The 23,207-nt window shown below is 40.6% G+C and overlaps 3 protein-coding genes across 3 annotated transcripts in view; 2 read left to right on the top strand and 1 right to left on the bottom strand.

Moving 5' to 3' along the window:
* Nucleotides 1-9,651: 9,651 nt before the first annotated feature.
* Nucleotides 9,652-12,236, bottom strand: LOC131467387 (transcription factor IIIA-like). Its single transcript, XM_058641253.1, has one exon. It carries the CDS (start codon nt 12,151-12,153, stop codon nt 11,092-11,094), a length of 1,062 nt encoding a protein of 353 aa, XP_058497236.1. The 5' UTR covers nt 12,154-12,236; the 3' UTR covers nt 9,652-11,091.
* Nucleotides 12,216-20,042, top strand: yju2b (YJU2 splicing factor homolog B). The gene is made up of 10 exons (XM_058641252.1): nt 12,216-12,459; nt 13,079-13,119; nt 13,206-13,259; nt 13,341-13,423; nt 14,209-14,264; nt 14,868-14,928; nt 15,038-15,180; nt 15,304-15,476; nt 17,444-17,582; nt 19,111-20,042. Exons 2-10 carry the CDS (start codon nt 13,117-13,119, stop codon nt 19,473-19,475), a joined length of 1,077 nt encoding a protein of 358 aa, XP_058497235.1. The 5' UTR covers nt 12,216-12,459; nt 13,079-13,116; the 3' UTR covers nt 19,476-20,042.
* Nucleotides 20,043-20,807: 765 nt separating this feature from the next.
* Nucleotides 20,808-23,207, top strand: part of LOC131467385 (complement C3-like) — a 68,332-nt gene continuing 65,932 nt past the window's right edge. Inside the window, exons 1-3 of the mRNA XM_058641251.1 lie at nt 20,808-20,893; nt 20,966-21,114; nt 21,188-21,205. Coding sequence (XP_058497234.1) covers nt 21,035-21,114; nt 21,188-21,205 — 98 coding nt within the window. The 5' untranslated portion in view covers nt 20,808-20,893; nt 20,966-21,034. The remainder of the gene's footprint in view (nt 20,894-20,965; nt 21,115-21,187; nt 21,206-23,207) is intronic.

The raw sequence follows: 23,207 nt of genomic DNA, 5'->3' as shown, positions 1-23,207 counted from the left end.
AGTAAACCAAACTATGAAGTGCTAGTTGTAAGTGCGATGTATATATTATTTTTTTTTCTTTTTTCTTTTCTGTCGTCGTCATCGTCTTAGTCGAGGTAGAGTCGACTAAGTTCTCTCTTTGACAGCTTTATTTAGTCTTGTATACAGTCTGTGTGATAAACCACCCCCCAGACCACTCAGTGCTGTCTTTGCCTTTTGTAGGACTCTTTGGCTCAAGTGTTTTATATACAGTCTCACTCATAACACTGCAGTCAGCTCCAGAGTCCATTTTAAACTTTAAAGGCTTATTTTCTACATCCAGTGTTACTGTCCACTCATCACCATCATCTGATGTGCTGTTAACTGAATGAATGAATGAATCACAATGACAGTTCAGGAGGCGGAGCCTCTCTTTGTATTTAAAGTTAGACTTAAAACTTTCCTTTTTGATAAAGCTTATAGTTAGAGCTGGTTCAGGGAAACCTGGACCAGGGAAACCTGTGCTATAATTAAAAGTCAATATAATTTTTTATCAACACTCTCTGTTGCTGCTCACATAAACTTCATTGTAATGCTATAAACATGTCATCATTGACTGTATGAACTTGTAACTTGATACAGTTGTTGTGTATCTGCTCCTGGTCTCTCTCTCTCTTCTGTCTCTACCTCATCTCCCTCTTGTCCTTTCTCTCCCCCCTTTCTGTCCCCCACCTCTCCTCTGTCCCCCATTTTCCTTTCACCCCGACCGGTCGAGGCAGATGCTGCACATGTGTGAGTCTGGTTCTGTCAGAGATTTCTTCTTCTGTTAAGAGGGAGTTTTTTCTCTCCACTGATGCCTAGTGTTTGCTCATTGTGTGAACTGTTGTGTTTCTCTGCTCTCCTTGATGTTGTCTATGTACACACCTGAGATCATGTATGTTAGGATTTGGCGCTATACAAATAAAATTTTATTGAAGTGAACTGAGCCAAGGTAATAATGTTTATTATGTACATTATCACGCTCTTTTGTTGCATGTAGACGGTCTTGCCGGACACTTATCGTGCTGTGTGATGATTTGCTGCCCCGTCCCCATTTCTGCAGTCACTGTCTCCACTCTTTAGTCTGCGCGCTGCTGTGTTTCTGTGGCTCGCTGTCTCTGCTGGTGAACCAGTGCTTTCACCTCCTCGGATTGCTGTATCTCTTGTACAGTCATCTCCAGAGGGAGTTTCAGGATGAGCTGCAGCTTCTGTGACAACAACCACGATCCGGTCGCTGATGTGTTCCTCTTGTTTTGCACTGAAGTCAGTGTTCAGACAGTTCGTACAGAGTGCGGATAAATGTATACTGTATGTATAAATGTAAATAAACAGGCACGTTCGTGGTTAACGTTGCGTCTCGGGATAAAAGGGCATCAGACAAGTCTTCACTTTCCCCGACATCATACGTGAAAGAGCTCAGTATGTTCTCAGCTTCCTTACCGAGTTCATATACCAGCGTGCTCACTTGAACTGGACCTTCTTCCTTGTCCAGTCCATGTAATAAACGTATGAGTTTATTCTAAAAAAAAACAAAACAATGAGTGTTCTTGTCCTTTATTGACAGAGCACTCTCTTAACACACGTGTCAAGCATCAACTGATGTCAAAACCCAGCCTACCTGAAAACGCACCTGTCGTAAATGCTCCGACACTCCTGAGCTCCTTTGATCCTCTGATGGGCTCGTCTCACATGAAACTCTGCTCATTCACTTCTGAAGTGTTGCAAACCTGCACTGTGAATCCACCAGCTGATCAGATCACATGAGCGGCTGCCATAGAAACACGCCTACATCTACCAGTGCTAGCATTCCTGTTGTGTTAGTTTCACCATAAATCAGCCGTACACAGAGTAATGTTTAATTTTTAAATGCCTTTGACTTTGTCCTCGACATGAGGGTCACAGGGAGCTGGAGACAGGTCATCAGTCCATCACAGGTCAAACAGTTGTTTCTCACATTCACACACACGCACACGTGAACTCCATTTTTATTTTATTTTTATTTAACCAGAAAAATCCCATTGAGATGAATTTAGACATTTAAAACACAAACAGAAAACAAAGAAGAATCCAGATTAAATTTAGTAAATTTAGTTATTAAGCTAATGATGAAAAACAAGTGCATATTGTGGAGTCAGTTTAAAGAACTCTCAGTTTGGATTTGAATGAAACAACTCAACTAGATTTGTCTTTTCTACCATATACCTGCATATGGTAGAAATATTATCAATAATACTATATATTATAATATTATATATTATAATAATAATATATAAGACGTGGATTTCTGACCCAGTCGGAATAATAGGACACTCTAAATTATAGCGAAGAGCTGTTTGTCCTGATGTGTGGCCCTGCGACGGACTGGTGACCTGTTGTTGTGGTCTAGTGTTAAGGTGGACCCAAGAGCAGAACACAGACGATGAGCTGAATGAAGTGGAAAAGATTTATTTAGTCAACAGATCAGGAAATGGCGATGGCTGGCAGCTGAACAGGCAGAGGGAGCTGGTGGAGAGCAGGAAGGCAGATGGCAGGTCAGGAACACTGAGAAAAAATAGGGAAGGAGCCTGGCGGTGTTTATCTGGCCTCGAGTGGGAGGAGAGCTGCTGTAGATATAGGGAGCCTGATGATATTGGAGCCAGGTGTGTAGAGGGTGAAGACCAGGTGAGCAGCTGATTGACTGACACACACACACACACACACAGAAAGCAAAGGGGAGGAACAGGGTTGGCCTCATATGGAGGATAAAGCAGTAGAAGATGAATGAATGAATGAATATTTGTCGACTGACATCTTGTGAGGCCAAATGTTGCATTTTGGACACAGTTATTTTGTCCTGGAGGAAGATTTAGTGTAAAATGGAAAACTTCCATTTCCCAGCACGGAAAACCTCATTCCTTCCACCTCTGCAAGAGACGGGAGGGTCAGACTGAGACATGGAAAGACGAGAGGAAAAGTGGAGGACGTGGTGGGAGAAATACAGTGGAAACAGAATCAGGGTCCACAGAACCAGTCTGGAATTCAGCGCCATCACAAGACTGGAATGGAAAGAAGGATCAGCTTCTGTGAGAGAAGAGGGAGGGAGAGACATTTTAAACAGTGGTTCACCTGGTTTCACACTCACCCCCAAACTGTCACAAAGGACCTTTCTCCAAATTCAAGTCCTGAAGTACATGTTGATAAATGTAATATAGAATCTCAGGTCTAACAATGACTTCAGCTTCTGAGAAGACACAATGAAAAACACTCCAGTCAGTAGCCACCTGCTGACCAGTGCAGTATTAAACAATGTGTTGGTTCTATATCACTAGTGATGGTGAATTTGACCTCTGCACCATAGTGAACACACGCTGGGCACAGGAGCAGTTTATTTACACCCAGGGAGCAGCAGAGCCTTGCACAGCGGTTCCTCAGCTCGCTCACAAGCCCAATTCCTCTTCCCTTCACCTCTTGCCACAGGCTACCCAGGGGTTCCATTGCCCAACCAGAGACTTTCAGTGTGACACAAATGGTGTTTGAATGTAATGTAATAAACAGGTTTGTCTGTACAAGAGTGTTATGGGAATTATGTACCTCATGTAATACATGAAGACAAATGTTCAATGCAACCGTTTGATGTGACCTGAGACCAGTGACCAGTTGTATTGTTTTAGGAACTGTTTGATGTGACTTGTGAATAGAGACTTAGGGCAAGGTGATAACAGACCCACAGAGGCGGGGGTCTGCACCTCATGGCAGGGTGATTGCAGACCCATTGAGACAGATAAATACCATGTGTTTCCTCCAAGACAGAGAGTCTTCACTTTGTAACTGGCCTGTGTGTGTTGCTTTGTGAATGCTCCTCTTGTACAAGATTAAACCCTTGTTTGGACACTGAGCTGACTCCGATCTCCTTCCTATGGATCTCAACAATTCTTTTGACAACTTGGCGCCCAACGTGGGGCCCCAATATCTGTCGCTCTCTTCACATCAACAGACCTGAAGACCTTGCAAGGCAGAGGTAAGAAAAAAGAAATCCTCCTAAAAGTCCTCCACCACAGGGCTCTTAAAGCTCCGTTTTGGTCAGGGAGGCCAGGTTCTGTGAAGAGTGGGACAGTGACGGGGCCAACCAAGGAGGGGAGACGGATCAGCCAGACAAACATTGAGTCAGGGACTCAAATCATCAAAAGGGTAAGAAACAACCATTTCCAAATAAATCAATTTAAAGAAAATTCAGCTAAAAAGTAACAACAGTAAGTTGAATATGTGGTGCCAGATTTCGAAAGAAACTGTAAGTCATGGTATTCTTCTACTGAAGTTAAAAAACCGGTACAGAAATGGATCGATCCTAGCTCATTGTAAATAAATAAAGCAAGTCAGGGACTTGGGAGAGCAGGACTCTCTTAGATTTAGGGCAGGGACCTAAAATAAAAAGAAAAAGAAATGAAAAGACCGGTAAAATAAATAAAAAAATAATAGTTGATATAAATGTTATTGTGAACCTGACTAGGTTCAATATGAAGGTGATGCAAAACGAATGGGCCAGAAGGCATTAGATAATGTAAAGTATATAAAAAGATGGGAAAGTAAGTATGGGTTTAGAGGACAATTACGGGTAGAAGAATGTAAAAAAAAAAAAAACTGGTAGAAAAGATAGAGGTGAAGTCAAAGGGAAGTAAGAAGAGACAGAAGCAGAAAGAAAAGGAAGTGAGACAACGTAAAGAAGAAATTGAGAGCAGAGGATGAAAAGAAGAGAAAACGTTTTCAAAAGAGTGTTAAAATTAAGATTTGTCGACATATAACTGTAAAATTGAGACTAAAAGTAAAATGTAAGATGTGTTGTCTTGTGTTGTTTTGTGTTCTGTGATGTTTTAATGTGTGTGCCATGGCTTTGTGTTGTTTTATGTGCGTGGTGACATAGGCTCAGGCTGCAGAGTGTTTGTTTTGACATGAGGTCATTGCAGGCTGTGAAGCCAGAAGGGCTGCTGGTGGACAGACGGTCCTTTAATAAAAACAACAGTACTAATAAATTAACATATTCATTAAATAAAAAATAGTAATTGGGGTATAAGTGTTGTTGAAACTCATTATAGGAGAAGAGGCGTGTGCTGTGTGGATGTGGTTGATGTGATGAGAAGATAACTGAAGTGGTCATAAACTAAGTCATTATAGGGCTGAAATAATGTAGAATAATGTATATTTCCATCTCTAAAGTGTATTAGACAATTAGCTCAGGAGATATCAGAAGTTATGAGGAGAGACGTAGGATGCTGTAATCTCTTCAGGGATTCCACAGCAGAGAAGAAATGGAGGACACAGACGAGTTGACGATTCATCGGCGCTACTAGTCAATAAACCAGGTCATGCACTCACACACACACATACATACATACTAGGACACAGAAGATGAGGAGGAAGAAGAAGTATGTACACTAGAAAACACTGAAGTATTTTTGAGTATGAACCAAAAGCCATAGTCACCCTGTTGGTTAATAATCATAAAACTGGTTTTCTATGCGATACTGAAGCATGCAGAATAATAATTAGAGAAGATGAATGTGGTAGTAAATTACCACTTCAACACTGTAAAGGTATGAAGGTGAGATCTGTAACAGGACACATAGTCACAAAGCCACTTAGTCGACCTGTGTCGATTACTGATCCAAGACAAAAAGCTTTTGTTTAGATTTGTTACACTATTGAAACATGGGATTACCCATGTCTCAACAGGAGGGATGGTATCCACAATAGACTACATGGATTTTAAAACCACTAAATAAAATTTAAAACTAGATCCAGCACCCACAGGAGGGCCAATTCATCCAGGAGATTGGGTGTTGGTGAAGTGGTCAGCTTCACGCTGGGAAGGGCCCTATCAACTACTACTGTCGACACCTACAGCAGTACACATAGCTGAAAGACAGACAATGGATCACACACTGCAAAAGAGCACAAATGCCAGTCAGATAAGTAGAAGCATTCACCATGCCAGAATTAAAGCTGTGTTTAATAACTGTTTCATGTATGACCACAATTGCATTCCTTATTTTAAATATAGTGACATAAGGCCAGGTGTGATAACATGAGGAATAGATCAATAGGAACAATCTAGGTGGGACACTAGGAGAGGTGCAGTGATAATACATGTGCTATTGTCACAATTAAGTGAGATGAAGTTAGATTTAGTTTCCGGGTGCAGCCTAGAGCTGTGGCCGTCACAGGGGGCCTCGTGAGATCCAAACCTTGGAAAATAAAGTTTTGGGGGGTTGAAAAAGACTGCCTCGTTTGGTATCAAGACCGAGAATCCTCACTGTGTCCTGAGGGAAACAAGAGATGTGGAAAATATGTGTAAAATACTCAAGGAGTATTATAAAGAGAATTGCACCAGCAGGATGGTTTGATCACTCCTGGCATGATGGGTAACTGTTAATAAAAATGTGGATTGGATAAAAATGTGTATTATAATCAACAGAGGTTTTTTGAATTTCACTAAGGAAGCAATTGGAGGCATACATCAAGAGTTAGATAAGACTAGTTTAATGGCATGGCAGGATAGGATGGCTTTAGACATGATGTTGCTGAAAAAGGAGGAGCACTGTAGAACGTAGAATGTTTGGAGATATGTGTCGTACATTTATTACTAAATAATACAGCACCTGATGGCAGCATCACTAAGGCATTGGAAATCAAAATGTTTTTGAAGTTATGCTTTATGCCTTGATCAAATGGAGTACCTGCGTGTGGTTGCCGGGGCAGCGGGACCGTGAGAGAGTTTCCTTATCAAGAAGGAAAATGGATAATGAGAATGTTTTGAACTGCTCGATAGGGTTTTCACTCTCACACTGAACATTTGTTATAATTATGCTGAAATCAGCATAAACAGGAGGGATATGTTATGGGAATTATGTACCTCATGTAATACATGAAGACAAATGTTCAATGCAACCGTTTGATGTGACCTGAGACCATTTGGATTGTTTGGACACTGAGCTGACTCCGATCTCCTTCCTATGGATCTCAACAATTCTTTTGACACAGAGTGTAAATGGTTTCCCATGGTTTGCGTATTTCAACAGCAGAGATGCAAAAGTACTTTAATACCAAGGAATTTAGAAATGTAAGAACAGGCCATGTAACAGTGCTTCTCCATGTTTAGATGTGACACTATGGACAGAAAGGTTACCCTGTCTCAGATGACCTGATGGATTCTGCAGATCACAAAAGTCAGAGTTTCCAAAGTCATTAGAAATACCATATTTTTACCATGAGTGCTAAAAAATAGTAAATCATCAGTACAATTATGCAGATGGTTTAACCAAATCAGTTGCAGCAGGTCCATTTACAGCAACAAAGGAAACATTATGATGCGTTTGATGTCCACTGGGATAATGGGAGTCCTTAGTCTCTTTGGGATCTTGGGTTTTTGACTGTCCTACCTCGAGATCACATGAGAGCACAAGCACAACAACAATAATAATAATAATAATAACAGTATGATTTTTCCTCCTCCCAGCCTTCTGTATCCTCACATTCCTTCACGTTCAACGTTGTCTCATGAAACATTTTTCTTTGATGATTCACTGCTTCCTGTTTCTCCTCCTTTCATCAGAAACACTTCACGTAAACTCCTGAGAACACACATCTTCAAATAATCTTAAAAAAGTGTGTTTTAACTCTCATGAAGTGGAAAGGTGTGCTGTTTAAACCTGTGCTCATGTAACAACAAAAACAAACAACAACTTACCACGCTGCCTGTTGAACGTGTGTGTGATTAATAGTTGCTATACTGCTGAACCAAGCACAGCTCGTCTGTTTCCACTCACAGACAGACTGATGAAGCTCAGGTGTGAATCCAGACTGGGCTAACTGTAGCCCGAGATAAAAATAGAGCAGGAAATATATGGAGCCTAAAGTACGGGATAACTGTGAGATCCAGGAGTTCTGAAGTGTGCTTGTATGAGGTACTGACTCAATCCAGGGTCTACATCAGAGCTCTGATCACTGATGTCACACGGTCCCAGCTGTGCTGTTCAAATCCATACATGTACATGTACATGTACATGTACATGTACATACCAGGCTGCATCTGGAGGAGCTTGTTAACTGGGACAGACGACGTCGCTGTGCTGTGATCAGCTTTGAGATGAAAGATGTCGACCCTGAAGGGACATGGAGAAAAAATAAACAAATAAAAAGTTTCTTGTGTCCAATAGAAGTATTGTGCTTGATATCGTGCTCAAGGGACAGCACGAGAAACCATTTCATTTTTATTTATCTTTCCATTGTCCCTTTAGGGGCTCAGGAGAAATGAGACACTGCCAAGACAAACGTAACGAAAGTGTCACCTAATACAATATTTGAGTTTGCAGCTTTATCTCATCATAAGTCGGCCTTTTTCAACTGAAGACTGTGTGTGTGTGTGTGGTGTTGTGATCCACTCACTCCCAACACCAGATTCCATCGAAAAAATCAGTCTAATATAAAACAAATCTGTCTAATATAAAAAAAATCAGTCTGACATAAAAAGTCAGCCCAACATAAAACAGTCTTACATAAAAAAAAACAATCTAACATAAAAAAGTCAGTCTAACATAAAAAAATCAGTTTAACATAACAAATCAGTCTAACATAAGTCAGTCTAACATAAAAAAATCAGTCTAAAATAAAAAATCAGTCTAACATAAAAAATATCAGTGTAACATAAAAAAAATCAGTCTAACAAAAAAATCAGTCTAATAAAAAATCAGTCTAATAAAAAATCAGTCTAACAAAAAATCAGTCTAACATAAAGTCAGTCTAACAAAAAAATCCAAACAAACAAAATCCGTCTAATATAAAAAAGTCAGTCTAACATAAAAAAAAAAATCAGTTTAACATAAAAAATCAGTCTAACATAAAAAAGTCAGTCTAACATAAAAGTCAGGCTAACATAAAAAAGTCAGTCTAACATAAAAAAAATCAGTCTAACATAAAAAAGTCAGTCTAACATAAAAAAAAATCAGTCTAACAAAAAAATCAGTCTAACATAAAAAAATCAGTCTAACATAAAAAAGTCAGTCTAACATAAAAAAATCAGTCTAACATAAAAAAGTCAGTCTAACATAAAAAAATCAGTCTAACATAAAAAAATCAGTCTAACATAAAAAAATCAGTCTAACATAAAAAAATCAGTCTAACATAAAAAAGTCAGTCTAACATAAAAAATCAGTCTAACATAAAAAAGTCAGTCTAACATAAAAAAATCAGTCTAACATAAAAAGTCAGTCTAACATAAAAAAGTCAGTCTAACATAAAAAAGTCAGTCTAACATAAAAAAATCAGTCTAACAAAAAATCAGTCTAACATAAAAAGTCAGTCTAACATAAAAAGTCAGTCTAATAAAAAATCAGTCTAACATAAAGTCAGTCTAACATAAAAAAATCAGTCTAACATAAAAAATCAGTCTAACATAAAAAAGTCAGTCTAACATAAAAAAATCAGTCTAACAAAAAATCAGTCTAACATAAAAAGTCAGTCTAACATAAAAAGTCAGTCTAATAAAAAATCAGTCTAACATAAAAAGTCAGTCTAACATAAAGTCAGTCTAACATAAAAAGTCAGTCTAATAAAAAATCAGTCTAACATAAACCACAGAAACACAGTGGTGACAGTCAAAAAGAAATATTATAAAGCAACAGATAAGACCATGAGCATTTTATTTGTTTCCTGCACATGTAATTGGCTTTTATCATGAACATGGCTACAGGAAATGAGACATTACATTAGAAGTGTGTGGGCACTGCTGCTGTGCATTCCTGGGGTTCGATGGACGGGACCGTCAGTCCATATAGGGCCTGTCTGAGTGGAGCGGGTCAGGAATGCAGGTCGCAGCCCTGCAGTAACTGGAAGTATTCAGAGAGGATTTAGCCTCGGAATCTGTAAATCTGCTGGACAGGACGGAGACGCTCTGCTGCACCTCGTCACGGCTAAAACATCTGACTCCACTTCACTGACACACGACTCGACACCCAATGCACGGAAGATCTCAATATTGAAATAATCACATCACTATTACGTATTTTTGAATCATGATCAATCAAGCAGAAATAAACAAAAAGCAAAAGTTGATTTTCCTTCTGAACGAAGAAATATTTGATTTGTGCAACATTTTTAGGGCTGAATAAAAAAATCTCACATTTTGAAATTCATCTAGATTAACTTTCTTCTAATGACTAAATGAATGAGTAATCAGACACCATTGTTTAACAGTATGTTTACTTTTTAAACAGAAATTCACATTCAAATAGACCCAGGTATGCAACAAGAACATGTGTTAACATAACAAAGACATCCACCTGAGAACATCCACAGACACGTGTCATGATAAAGTGAGAGAGAGAGAGTACGTGTCCAAATGGAAGTCACTGGGGCACCAGAGTGGTTAGTTACAGCCATTGTCAGTAAACTGTGCCGTTACACCCAGGTAGTTGTCATATTGCATAAAACTTTCGTTTTATCGATGGTTCCTTCCACCCAACAACCCCTCACCTCTCTCCACCTTCAGCTACCATCTCTCAGTCTCTCCTATCTTAACTTTGACAGGCCCAATTTGTACCTGTACTGGTTTAAGGTGACCTGCTTCTCCTAACACTCCTGACAAAGGCCTTCACGGTTGGAAAGAAAGCTGTTTACCCTGGTGCTCCTGTTTCTTGGAATCCATCACAAAAGGAAACTTAACTCTCAAAATCTATCACTTTGGGGGAATGTGTGTAAATTTTAAAGGATAATATTAGTCCATGTTAATGTTCAGGGTCACCTGAGTTTCTGGTCAACTGCTGCCTCGTGTGGTCAGTTTAAGACACTGAGGTAAATCTGAACGATAGATTTCACAAAGTGACATTTGAACATAGTGATGGAGGCAGATCATCAACTGTCAGTACCTCACAATAGCACACTTAAAAAGTCCACACAGACAGACTGAGGGAGTGAACACCTGAACCAGGCTTCATCCTGCAGGTACGCCTCTCACCTCAACTTTACTTTACTTCCAGAACGATCATTAACAGACACACTTGTCATTAGATTTGTTTGTGCTCTCAGTGAGCATGTGCTGCGCTCACACTCCTGCAGTTATGACCTCTACACTGTCAGATGTGTAGTCAGGACATTTGTGAGTCCATGAGTGTCCACCTGCTGTGGGACGCACAGCAACGAAGCATCTTGCAGGAGGGACACCAGCTCCACAGGTGCACCAGGACCAGTCTGGGTCTGAGCAGACGCTCTCTCCCATGGTTTTTTGCACATCTTGGTTTCTCTGTAACCACTTATCCTGGAGACAAGAGACCTTTTGTGTCTTGGCGCCTTCTGCTTCCTCCGCTGCGGGTCGTGGACGATGCAGTGGCGGTCGAGGCTCTGCCTCATGGCGAAGCTCTTCCTGCAGCCAGGCTGCGTGCAGGAGAAGGGCCGCAGTTCCTCGTGGAAGGACCTGATGTGGCTCTGCAGGTTAAAGGTCGTGGTGAACGACCTGTCACAGCCCTCTCTCGGGCACCTGAAGATGACCCGGACCTCAGAGTGGACGGCCTGGTGCTGCTGCAAAAACCACGAGTCCTTGAATACCTTGTTGCACTGGTCGCACTTGAGGACGCGTTCGTGCTGCTCCCTCCTGTGTTTCAGGAGCTCCGTCCATGTCTTAGCCGTGAGGGTGCAGCCCTCCTCCTGGCAGGGGTAACCTCTGTGAACCTTCTCGTGACGCTTCAGCTTGCTGGGGAAGGTGAAGCGCAAGTGACAGCCGTCATACGTGCACTGATAAGGCGGCAACTGTGTGTGCTGCTCACACATGTGTGACTTGAGCTGTTTGTTCTTCTTGAACTCGAGGCCGCAGCCTTCAAACTTACACGCATACACCTTGGACTCCTGCGCGTGGACGCGGCTCACGTGTCTGTTCCGGTTGGAGTTGGTGGTGAACGCCTCCGCGCAGCCGTCCACGCCGCACTCAAAGGGTCTGCTGCCGCTGTGACTGAGGCCGTGTCTCGTCAGGTGGTAGGTGCTGCAGAAGGACTTACCGCAGCCGTCGTGCCCGCACGCGTACGGCTTCACCCCCGTGTGTTTACACAAATGCGCGTCCAGTTTCCACTGTTTGTTATAAGCCGCCGAACAGTCTGGAAACGAGCAAATGTAGCGTTTGTGCGACGTTGTTTCCATCTGTGCGAATTTAATTTAAAAAAAGAACAACGGAGTCAGATCCGTGGATTGTCGTCGTCTTCTTCTTCTTCTTCTTCTTCTTCTTCTTCAGGCTCCGAGCACGTTTTCGTTCCTCACGCCGGTATCATCTACAGCGCGTAACGCTACGCCACTTCCGTTTCCTCTCTTCTTCTTTGTTGGGGGTTTTATTGGAAGTAGGTAAACAGCGATTTGAAACATTACCGCCACCATCTGGTACGTCTCCATTACCCATCAGCCCCTGTTTGGTTGTTTGTAGCTTGGTTTGTAGGAGCTGCGAGAGCATTTGTAAGTATTTTTATCCTTGTTTTACCAAAGAGAAAACATAATAAAAACATAATGTGTTGTATGACATTACGCTTCTTCTATTTACGCACTAGAATGACTTAAATTGGCTTAAGTTAAACAGTAAAACCTAGTCGGTGTGAGCTAGGATTAGCCGTTGCTTATTAACTAGCTGCTAACGTCAGCTAACCTGTTTGAAGCTGCGACACGTTTGGTTGTGTCCGTGTGTCAGTCACGTAGCCGCACAGGGTGCTAGTTAAGACACATTTACACGTCGAAATATCAATGTAAACAGTGTTTGCTAAAGAATCGGGAGATTACAGTGGAAGGAAATGTGCCTCGTCGCGGTGTTAAAAGGACGGGCTCAGACTGACTCTCATCTTTAACAAGAATTATAATAAATGATGTATTTTCCACAAAAACTATCTCTTCCAAAAGCGTGAATATTTGATTTAAAAAAATAAAAAATAAAAACTTCAGGAGCAAACATTGAGTGGACTGCATTGCGTGTCTGCAGATGGTGACAGAGATGTGTCTAATATGTCCTCTATGTAAGAGGACAGCGCTGGTTCAGTTCCTCACTGAACAGCTAACACAAGGTTTTCTTGTGCGTTTCCTACAGAGCTGTGACCTTACTTTTGGGGACGTTCAACTGTCGTCATGGTAAGCCATGAACTGCATCTGTTAAGACACATGAGTTTAAATATTACATTTACTCCTCACTAACAAACAAATGTTATGTTTTAAAGGGTGAAAGAAAAGGAACAAACAAGTACTATCCTCCAGATTTTGACCCGGCCAAGGTTTGTATGACTTTTCAAAGCAATGTGAGTAAGTGTCCTTAATAACTGTGACATTAACATGTTCATAATTATTTTTTTTAGCATGGATCGCTTAATGGCTACCATAAAACCCATGCTCTCAGGGAGAGGGCCAGGAAACTGTCCCAGGGCATCCTCATTATCAGGTTAGTACACACACTTACACAGATGTAGCTCTAGAATAATAACTGTAGTATCATATAATTACTTTGCCCCACCTGTCTGTGTTTCCACGATTGCTTGCAATATGAGCAACAGAGGCCCACTAATTTTAACCCTGGTGTGGACTGGAACACACAACCTTCTGATCTGTAGTCAGTCTGCCATCTGTGATTGCCTTGTTTATATGTTACACATAAAATATGTATATGAATTTTATTAGATATGCTGTGCTCATTCATATTCGTATATAAGCACACACATTACATATGTCTAAATATGCATCAATTATTATTTAAGTTTCAATTAATTTCCATAATTGTCATTGGATATTGTGAGTATAAAATAGGCATGCTTAAATACCACTTTTTTGTTTCCAGTATTGATATCACAACCCCTGAGCTTCCACCAGCACACTGTATATCAGCCTGGTATTCACTTTGACCACATCAACTCCGCTGTTAATAACATATTCATAATGCTGCCTGTGCCACTTGGCAACACCCTGCCAGTTCACAAACATAATGCTGTGTGACAAATATTCTGTCCTCAAAAAAATTCAAAATTATTTAACTGCTTTTTGTTCAACTGTTTCACAAGCACTGTTTTTGTTCTTTATTCATATCAAATCCACACAACTGCAATATGGCAGCCCTCACTCACATGGTCACGTGACACATGTCTTTCTTTATACACCATGCAAATTAAAGCATTCATGTAATAACAATAATAAGGGGTTGTTATAATGTTTAAACTTTTCTTAACTGTGTAGGTTTGAGATGCCCTACAACATCTGGTGTGACGGCTGTAAAAATCACATTGGCATGGGTGAGTCTGCAGGAAACAACACTACCTTTTTTGTCACAGTCACTCGCATAAAATCATATACACACCCACACACACACACTCATGCACATGAAATGGTGACATTGCTTCACTGGTAAGATCAACAGAAAAAGACAGAATGGGAAGAGGTGGAAACTGTATCTAGTGATTAGGAGCTAGTACCCATTTAATTTGACCTAATATAAAGAAAAAGAAGCACCTGAGTTTGCTTGCTTCAGGAGCTTAAATGTTGCCACTTCATGCTTTAAGATGATCTGTCAGACAGTCTGGGGACCTTTGTATATCAGATCCTCCACAGCACTGATTCTGATTAGTTAAAATATGTATGTTGGAAGCTAAAAAAATCACAGCTTAAAAATTAAATAAATCACACAGAAAAAGACATTAGGTATGCAAAGATACACACGTTCTGTCTAGAACTGTCAAATATCTATGTGCATGGAGAGTATGTATTTTATGTATAACCAATAATTTTTTTGATTAACTTGATAAACTTTAAACGGTTCATTTAAAAATGAAGCGTACACCCATACTCTCACACACGGTGGCTTTTCACATCCAAAACTCTGCTGACGTGTTATTCAGGTGTGCGCTACAATGCTGAAAAGAAGAAAGTGGGGAACTACTACACCACGCCAATCTACAGGTAGACACACCATCAGCTCTGGCTCAGGCTGCTCAGAGCTGTGTTGACGTTTTTTATTTTTTTAAACATTATGAAGCTCTTTGATGAAGTTTTCTTTCTTCACCACCAGGTTCAAGATGAAGTGTCACCTGTGTGTTAACTACATCGAGATGCAAACAGACCCGGCGACCTGCGACTATTTGATCGTGAGCGGTGCACGCAGGAAAGAGGAGCGCTGGGACATGGCTGACAATGAGCAGATCCTTACCACAGGTGAGAAAGAGTCTCAAAATGTGTACCATAATAGCAACACTTTTTTTGCCACCTGTTTTCTTTTCTTTTTCCTGCTGGTTTTCTGCTTCCTGCCAACACTCTTTCCTCCACTTCTCCGCACAGAGCGAGCAGAGAAGGAGAAGCTGGAGACTGATGCCATGTTCAAACTTGATCACGGTGGAAAAGATAAGGAGAAGCTCAGAAAGGCTCTGCCGTCCCTGTTGGAGATCCAGGACCATCAGTCTGGCTGGAAGGATGACTTCCAGCTCAACAGCGCCCTCCGCCGGAAGTTCAGAGTAAGATATTGACCGGGCTATTACAGGGCTCACTGCTTACATTGGTTGCACTGGTGCACCTAACTTTGTTTTTAGGTGCACCAGCACAACATTTAGTTCCATCCAAATTTTTCATTGCTTCACCTTTAATGTCATAAGGCCACCTTTATGTCACTCTCCATAACTTATATAATGTGAATGATTTGTAAACAAGATTCAAGATATTTATTGTCATATGTTCAGTTAAGACAGACTGTCACACTGCACAATGAAATTCTTAAGTAAACACAGTATCAGAAAACATATGTTTAAATATAAACTTAAACTAAACATTTGTTTTAAGTATAAAAACAGCAATATAATCTTAAAACAGATCTATAGTAAGGCAACAAGTCGGACAATATTGCACAATTATTCAAGTTTTTAACAGCAGCAGTGTGTGTGTGTGTGTGTGTGTGTGTGTTGTGATGTTGGCAGTTCAGTGATGTGGGTGTGTGGTGGGGCTGAGGTGTAAAGGTATAAGAATAAGGTGTAGAGAAATGCTTGTCCTTATTTGAAGCATGATTATATATAAAAAGAAAAAATAATAGTTTAAAGTGCTTCACTGAGCTGAAATGGAACATTTCAAACTAAAACTTTAAGCAAAATAAAACCAAATAAAGGTGCTTGTGCTTAAAGTGCTTCACTGAACTTAAATTGAACATTTCAAGTCTCAAAGATGATTTCAGAGTGTAACTGCCTGCCACTGAAATGCAGCTGGGAGAGCGGCAGCTTTTTCTACACACCTGTCACAGCATATAGTGTTGACATTGTTGACCCACTGACGAATGCGCTATTACCAGCCATATATGAGCGATTCATTAACAGCCTGGTCTCCTCTGTGCTGTGACTGCAGGCTGGGACTGCTGCAGAGGCTGCTGTGAGACTGAGTACCTGCAGAGTGATACGTGCTTACATGAGTCCAAACACCACAAAAGTCTCCAATAACAACAGAAAAAGGCGCTAGATTTGTCGCTTTTGACAAAAGTCTCTAGGAAGAGTTGGAAACGCTCTCAATTTTTATACACACACAACTTAGAGCAGTGAACGGTACCACTACCTTTGCCGTTCAGAGGCAAAGACCCGCTCTAGCTCTGTCTCTTATTGGTTGAGACCACGATATGATCCTACCGTGAGTGTGAGTTTGGTCACAGGAGAACACAGGGAGATGATGATGCGCTAACACCTGTTACTAGTAAACTCTGGTTTACTAGTAACAAGTTTACCCATTTTTTACCACATCATCACTTATGGATTTGTGTGCTACTTTCCATTCAAATTACAATTTGCACTGACAGTCACAGTCATCCAACTCTGCATCACCCTGCTGCTACCCACTCTACGACTGTTTCACCATTTCAGCTGTTAACTCTGTCTTCGTCTGAGTCAAAGAGGTTCAGGGCTCTCCACGAGCACCGGCTGCCGCCCATGTAGCCAACTACACAATTAACTCCAACCTGGATAATCGGTTCAAGAAAGCCTGCCCTGTGTTCCATGGCTTCGTCTTTGACCCTACTTGCCTCTCTACGAGCACAGATGTACAGTTTCTGAACTATGGAGATGATCACATTAAACTTATCTGTGAGCAACTGCAGTTCAACACAGACCAGGCTTTAGGCTTTAGCAGACTCCAGTCTGACTCCAGTCTGACTCCAGTCTGACTCCAGTCTGGCTCCAGTCTGACTCCAGTCTTTCTTTTCTTCCACAAGAAAGACATTACACTAAAGAAACTCAGCCCATTGAGACAGATGTGCTTTGGACAGGATAAATGGTCTTTATTTTTGATTTATAAACTATATAAATAATACTTATTATTATTATTATTATTATTATTATTGTTGTATGTACATGTGTGTATGTGTATGATCCCTCCACTTCTAAACATTTAAACGTTATATTTTTGAGATTGTGTGAGGAAACTGATGTCTCTGGTTTAATCTTTGGTTCAGATGGAGAAGAAAGTTCTGGCCGAGCAGGAGGAGAAGGACAACGCTGTGAGAATGAGGACGAACCTGTCCATCCCACTGCTGCCGGAGAAGGAGGACGACAAGAAACTGGCTGCTCTCCTCACTTACCAAGCACCTGATTGTAAGCAACGCACACAAGACCTTTTCACATGTGTAAAAACCAATGTGTAGCCTTGGAGAGTATTTTATTTTAGTCATTGACTTGAGGGGAAAACTAAAATGAATCACTGAACCATCTTCTGTTGGCGTTCATTTAAACGGCAACACTTGATTTCTATATAAAGCTCTTTCACCTCCTCTGGATTTCTGAGTGATGTGGTCCAGACTCTTGTGGTCCAGGTTCCTCTGCCTCTGCCCACTCTCACACACACACACACAAATGTGGTGGTGTCTTCTGATGTGTGTTTCCACAGTACTTTGCCAAGTTGTGTGTTGTATTTATGTTTTATAACCTAGTGTTACTTGGAGGGTGAGTATTGCCAATAACCTGGCGATACAACATGTATCACAATACGGGCTCACGATTCAATATATAGTGATACTGTAAACAAGGTGATATTTTGCATATTGTGTTTTTTAAAAAGCAAATGTAGGAAATGTTATGCAAAGAAAAATATGACCATGTGCATGAATCGTTTTATGAAATCGGTACATCCATCATCATCCATCAGTATAACACTATTAATGCAAAGGAACTTAACACAAGAAAAATATATAAAAATAATGCTTGCAGGATTCCTTTAGAATACAATAATAATAATAGAATATCAACAGGTTTTAACCAGGATTTCACACCTTATTCCAGTCTGTATCTACAGTGTATCAGTGCCTATTCAAATAAAAGTGCTTCCAGGATTCATGAAGAAAACATGAAATAACACGGCAGTCAGAGATGGCACACTTCACCCCATTCTGTCGGCCTATGTGCAACAGACTCTGTTACAATGGTAGAGCGTCTGACTCTAGATCAGAAGATTGCACTGGGTCACATACAGTGCCTTGAGATAATGTATGTTATGATTTGGCACTATACCTTCTTTGTTGTGTAGGCCCACACAGGAGCTGGTCTAAACCTACCATCCATCAACTAGACGAGCTAATGCTAGCAGTATGAGCAGCCGCCGCCTCCTCCCTCTCTCTGCTGGAAGAGTTTTTTACTGCCATAGAGTGGTCGGGAGTTTAATAACAACACAAAATAACCACTGCCATGAACATTTGTATGTAAACTCATAATGAGTATTGATACTGTGTTTTTGATGTGTATCTGTGTATCGATGTTTTCTTAAACCAAACTGCTCCAGGACACGTCATTGGAGCTGCGTGTCGAAGGAAATAGCAGCAGCTGTGATTTGACAGTCAGGCTGTTGTCTGGTGTTGGCAGAGCACACACTTTCACTTTTGTAATCAGCCAAAATTGTATTTGAATTGTAATGAAAGCTGTCTCGCGTTACTCTCGCTGTGTGCTTCTTCCATCTCACGTGTGACCCCAGTGACCCCAGGCCTGACAACAAAACACTGCTGTACTGAGAATCACAGAGAGTCTTTTGACGTTTTACTCTGAACGTAACCGACAGGTTTTTGTATTTAAAAGTTACAAACTGCAGTGTTTGTGGAAATGTGTTCTCATCATTTTTCTTCTCGTTGTTCAGCTTATGAAGACAAACAGCACAGCAAGCGGAAAGAGATCTCCTCTCGTTCATGGTTCAAATCCCCAAAGGGCACACCAGGGGGCGCTGCAGGCAGCCTTCTGCACAAACTCAGGCTGCAGGGGAAAGAAACAGTGGTAGCCAAAGCCCTTGGCTCCTCCCACAGCCCACTCATCCGCAAACGCTCTGGAGAACCTGGAAACAAAACTGAAGCCAGCGCCACCGTCACCTGCAGACAGTCAGACGCTGAAGTCGTCACACGTCAAGGTCAAAGTTCAAACATGTCTCACACGCCGGACATCAGCAGAGGAGCAGGCGTGTCGCTGGTGGCAGACTACAGTGACTCCGACTCAGATGCTGGACAGTGATCCTAACGAGACCATTCAATTAGACATTTTCTGTTTTCTGTGTGTTTTCAAACAGGAAACAGGAAGTTGGTGTCACTTTGTAAACTGCTGAACCAAGGTCACTCACAGAAGCTACAATCACCACATTTAACATGGTACTCTGGTGTGTAGAAGTGAGAGAACAGTAACTTTGATGTTTTCAGGAAGTTTAGAGCTGATAAAATGTTTCAAACAAAAGACATTTCATTACATGAAGTATGTCATTTAAATGTTTATTGGATGAAAGGGATTGTACAACCCATAAGTGTGCTTGTATAAATGTAGAAATGTTTTAAAATAAAAATCCTGTTTTTGTTTTATATATGTACTCGAGGTAAAGGCTGGTGGCCATCTTGGACCACAGTTTTTATACTAGAGCTGCAACCAACGCTTATTTCCATAAATGTTAAACTTTGTCAAACCTGGAAATGATGATGTTCTCAAATGTTTTTGTCCAAAATCATTAAATTAGTTTATTTAAAGTATTTTCTTTGTTGTATGAAGCAAAGAAACCAGGAAAAAAGACAGGAGAATTTATTATGATTAAATAAATAAATATAATTAAACCCCCCCCCCCCCCCCCCATTCAAATTGAGTAATTGATTCTAAAATGAGTTGCCAATTAGTTATAATGATAATAATTATAATAGATTTATGGTTGCAGCCTCAGTTTCAACACATACAGACGTGTGTTTGGAAAAATCGACCCAAGTGTCCAAACATCACAGTTTGTTGACATGTGATGAACTCGGGTAGAGACGGTCTGTGTCAGACCCCGTCACAGCAGCAGGGGAACGTCCAAAATCCACAAACCGAAGCTCAGGGAAAGTCCTGAGTTACTTTTGGGGGCATCTGCTTCGTCATAAACATAAATCTCTCACACAAGGACTTGATTGCGCTGAGATAAGTAACGCTGTGGAGGTGGAGACGAGAATGTTGTCCTGGACAACAATCTTCATCCGCTCCATGACGTGCTGGTCGATGCACAGCACATCATTCACAGTTCATTTATTAATGATCATATTGATCATTCCTGTCCTGTACACACTGTATATTTTTCCCATTCTTGTTTTAAACAAGATTTGTGTGATATTTAAATTTTATATAATTTTTTGGTGCTCTTAACTTACATTTTTTGAAACTTTTGTGCTCTTTCTTCTACTGTAAGCTTCTAATTAGTAGTTTGGTTGCTTTCTTTCTTTCTTTGTTAAGTTATTGATTGTGACATGGAGTAACTGTATCTAAACAATTTTAGATATCCCCCTGGGATAATAAAAGTATTCTGATTGATTCTGATAATACAAGAATATTTCACTTTACAGAGTCAATGTGGATAAAGTCGTTAAGGACAAACGAAGACGTTTGGGTGAGGCTCAGTGACATGTTTCAGCTTCGACACAGTGAGTTCTCTTGTGAAATCAAACTCTTTCTGTGTGTGTGTTTATTGATCAGTAAAGTCAGCCCTCTTTCAGTGTGGAGTTTACTCGGGCAGTGAACGGTCTGTGTGGTGACCATAGTCCACCGACTCTCAGCCAGTCAACATGAGTCCGTGGACGCTCCACAAAATATTATTTCTGCTGTTTCTTTGCAACTCAAATGGACAATGGATAAGTCACATGAGGTAAAAACCCTGAATACATCTGTTTACATCAATGAAGATGTTTTTACTAATGAAGGAACTCCATTCTTTACAGACCTCGCTGGGAAGACAGGTACGTGTGTGTGTGTGTGTCACTGACAGCTCACTTAAGGTGATTGCACTCTGGATGGAGGATGGGTAAGCGAGCATGAGCTTGGTGAAATATGGCATCGCCAGAGGACAGCAAACAGAAACATATATATATATATATATATATATACAGTGCCTATCATTAGTATTCATCCCCTTGGATGTTTTACCCTTTTATTGCTTTCATAAATCAATCATCAATACAATTTGGCTTAAAAAAAAAAAAAAATTATATAATATTTTAAAAAACAAAAATGTATTATTTCTTTATATATTTTTGTTTCATTCACATTACTTTGTAGAAATATTTTTTCACTTTGACATTAAAGAGGTTTTTCCAATAAATGTTTGTGTGAAAAAAGCCAAATTTTGACCATGATTGATTTATGAAAGCAATAAAAGGGTAAAACATCCAAGGGGTCCAGGGTGTACCCCGCCTATCGCCCGATGTAGCTGAGATTGGCATAGCGGCCCCCGCGACCCTCTGGTGGAGGATAAAAACGGTAGATGATGACTGACTGACTGACTGACATCCAAGGGGGTGAATACTTATGATAGGCACTGTATATATACATATGTATATATATATATATATATATGTATATATATATATATATATATATATATATCAGAGGTTGCGCTAGACTTTTTCGTTGTCCGTCATTTTGACTGACAGGGTCATAAAAATCCCGTCATAATCAATTTTTACCGGTCACTTTAAATGATAATAATGACATATTCAATTGCATTGTTCATATTGCAGTGGAATATGAACAGTTCACCTGTGGCCTAAACGCACTGTCTCACACCTTCCTCCTGGTCCACATGGACTTAAATCGCGTGCCTGCTTGCGCGTAGTTGCGCGTGGTAGGAAATCCCGCAACATGCGCTCCTTCTGCACCAGTGGATCAGCTGCACCGGTCACAGACGCGCTCCAAAGCCTCCTGTCCATAGCTCTTTAACACGCTGTCAGCACTACAAGGACAGCGAGATGCATTGAGTACGGTGTCCAGGTCAGAAATGATGCTCAGATTCTCCGATGGGAATCTTTATTTTGTCGCACAACATTTTTCTATCCGCCCTCCTCAGCCAGGAGAACTCCCGCTCCCACTGAACTCGCCTAACCTCCTTACTGCCGCTGAGGCCAAGGGCTGAGTTTGTCCTTCATCTGCATCTATCCCTCTTTTTTCACCTCTTTTATCAACATAGTTTTTAGGGGTGTGAATTGCAATCTGTCAAAATGACGGATGGCTCTCTGATTTTTCCGTCACCGTTTTAAAAAAACGGTCAATGACGTAAAATATTCGGTTAACGCGACCCCTGATATATGTATATGTATATATATATATATATATATACATATATGTATATATATATATATTATAATTATATATATATATAATATATATATTTAGGTTTGTTGAGATAATAAAGGATCCATCAGTGAGATGTTGTTGCTGGTGTAAACCTGAACATGAGATTTTAAACACAAACGTGACAAAAAACTAACTGCACTTAGTTCTCTAGTTTCAGTTTGAAAAGGCTCCAGCAGGTTCAGCAGCAGAGATGCTTGAAAACCCAAAGCCCAACATAAATAGGTAGTGAGCAGGAGGGACAGAGGGACCGCTCAGGTTTAAAGTCTGGAGATAAAGTAAGAGAGTGGAGGTTGAGATGGTTTGGTCACATGCAGAGGAAGGATAACAGAGGACAAGAAGGCAGCAGATGATCTGCTGTAGCGCCCCCTAAAGAGAGAATAAGATGCAACAATAGTTCAGTGGTTCAGACAGACAGACAGACAGACAGACAGAAGATGATCTGCTTTTAAACTAACTGTTGTTGGCATTTGAATTGAATTGAATTGAATTGAATATACTTTATTAATCCCTTGCGGGAAATTCCTTCGTCACAGCGCTCCAGTGTACAAAGGTAACGAATGTTATAGCAGAAACGGATCTTATAGCAGCAATTTTGAAAATTACAAAGTC

This window comes from Solea solea, chromosome 10 (assembly GCF_958295425.1).
Source record: "Solea solea chromosome 10, fSolSol10.1, whole genome shotgun sequence".
NCBI classification, from domain to species: Eukaryota; Metazoa; Chordata; class Actinopteri; order Pleuronectiformes; family Soleidae; genus Solea; species Solea solea.
The sequence above is the reverse complement of the archived record's forward strand: the minus strand, read 5'-3'. Positions and strand labels throughout refer to the sequence as shown.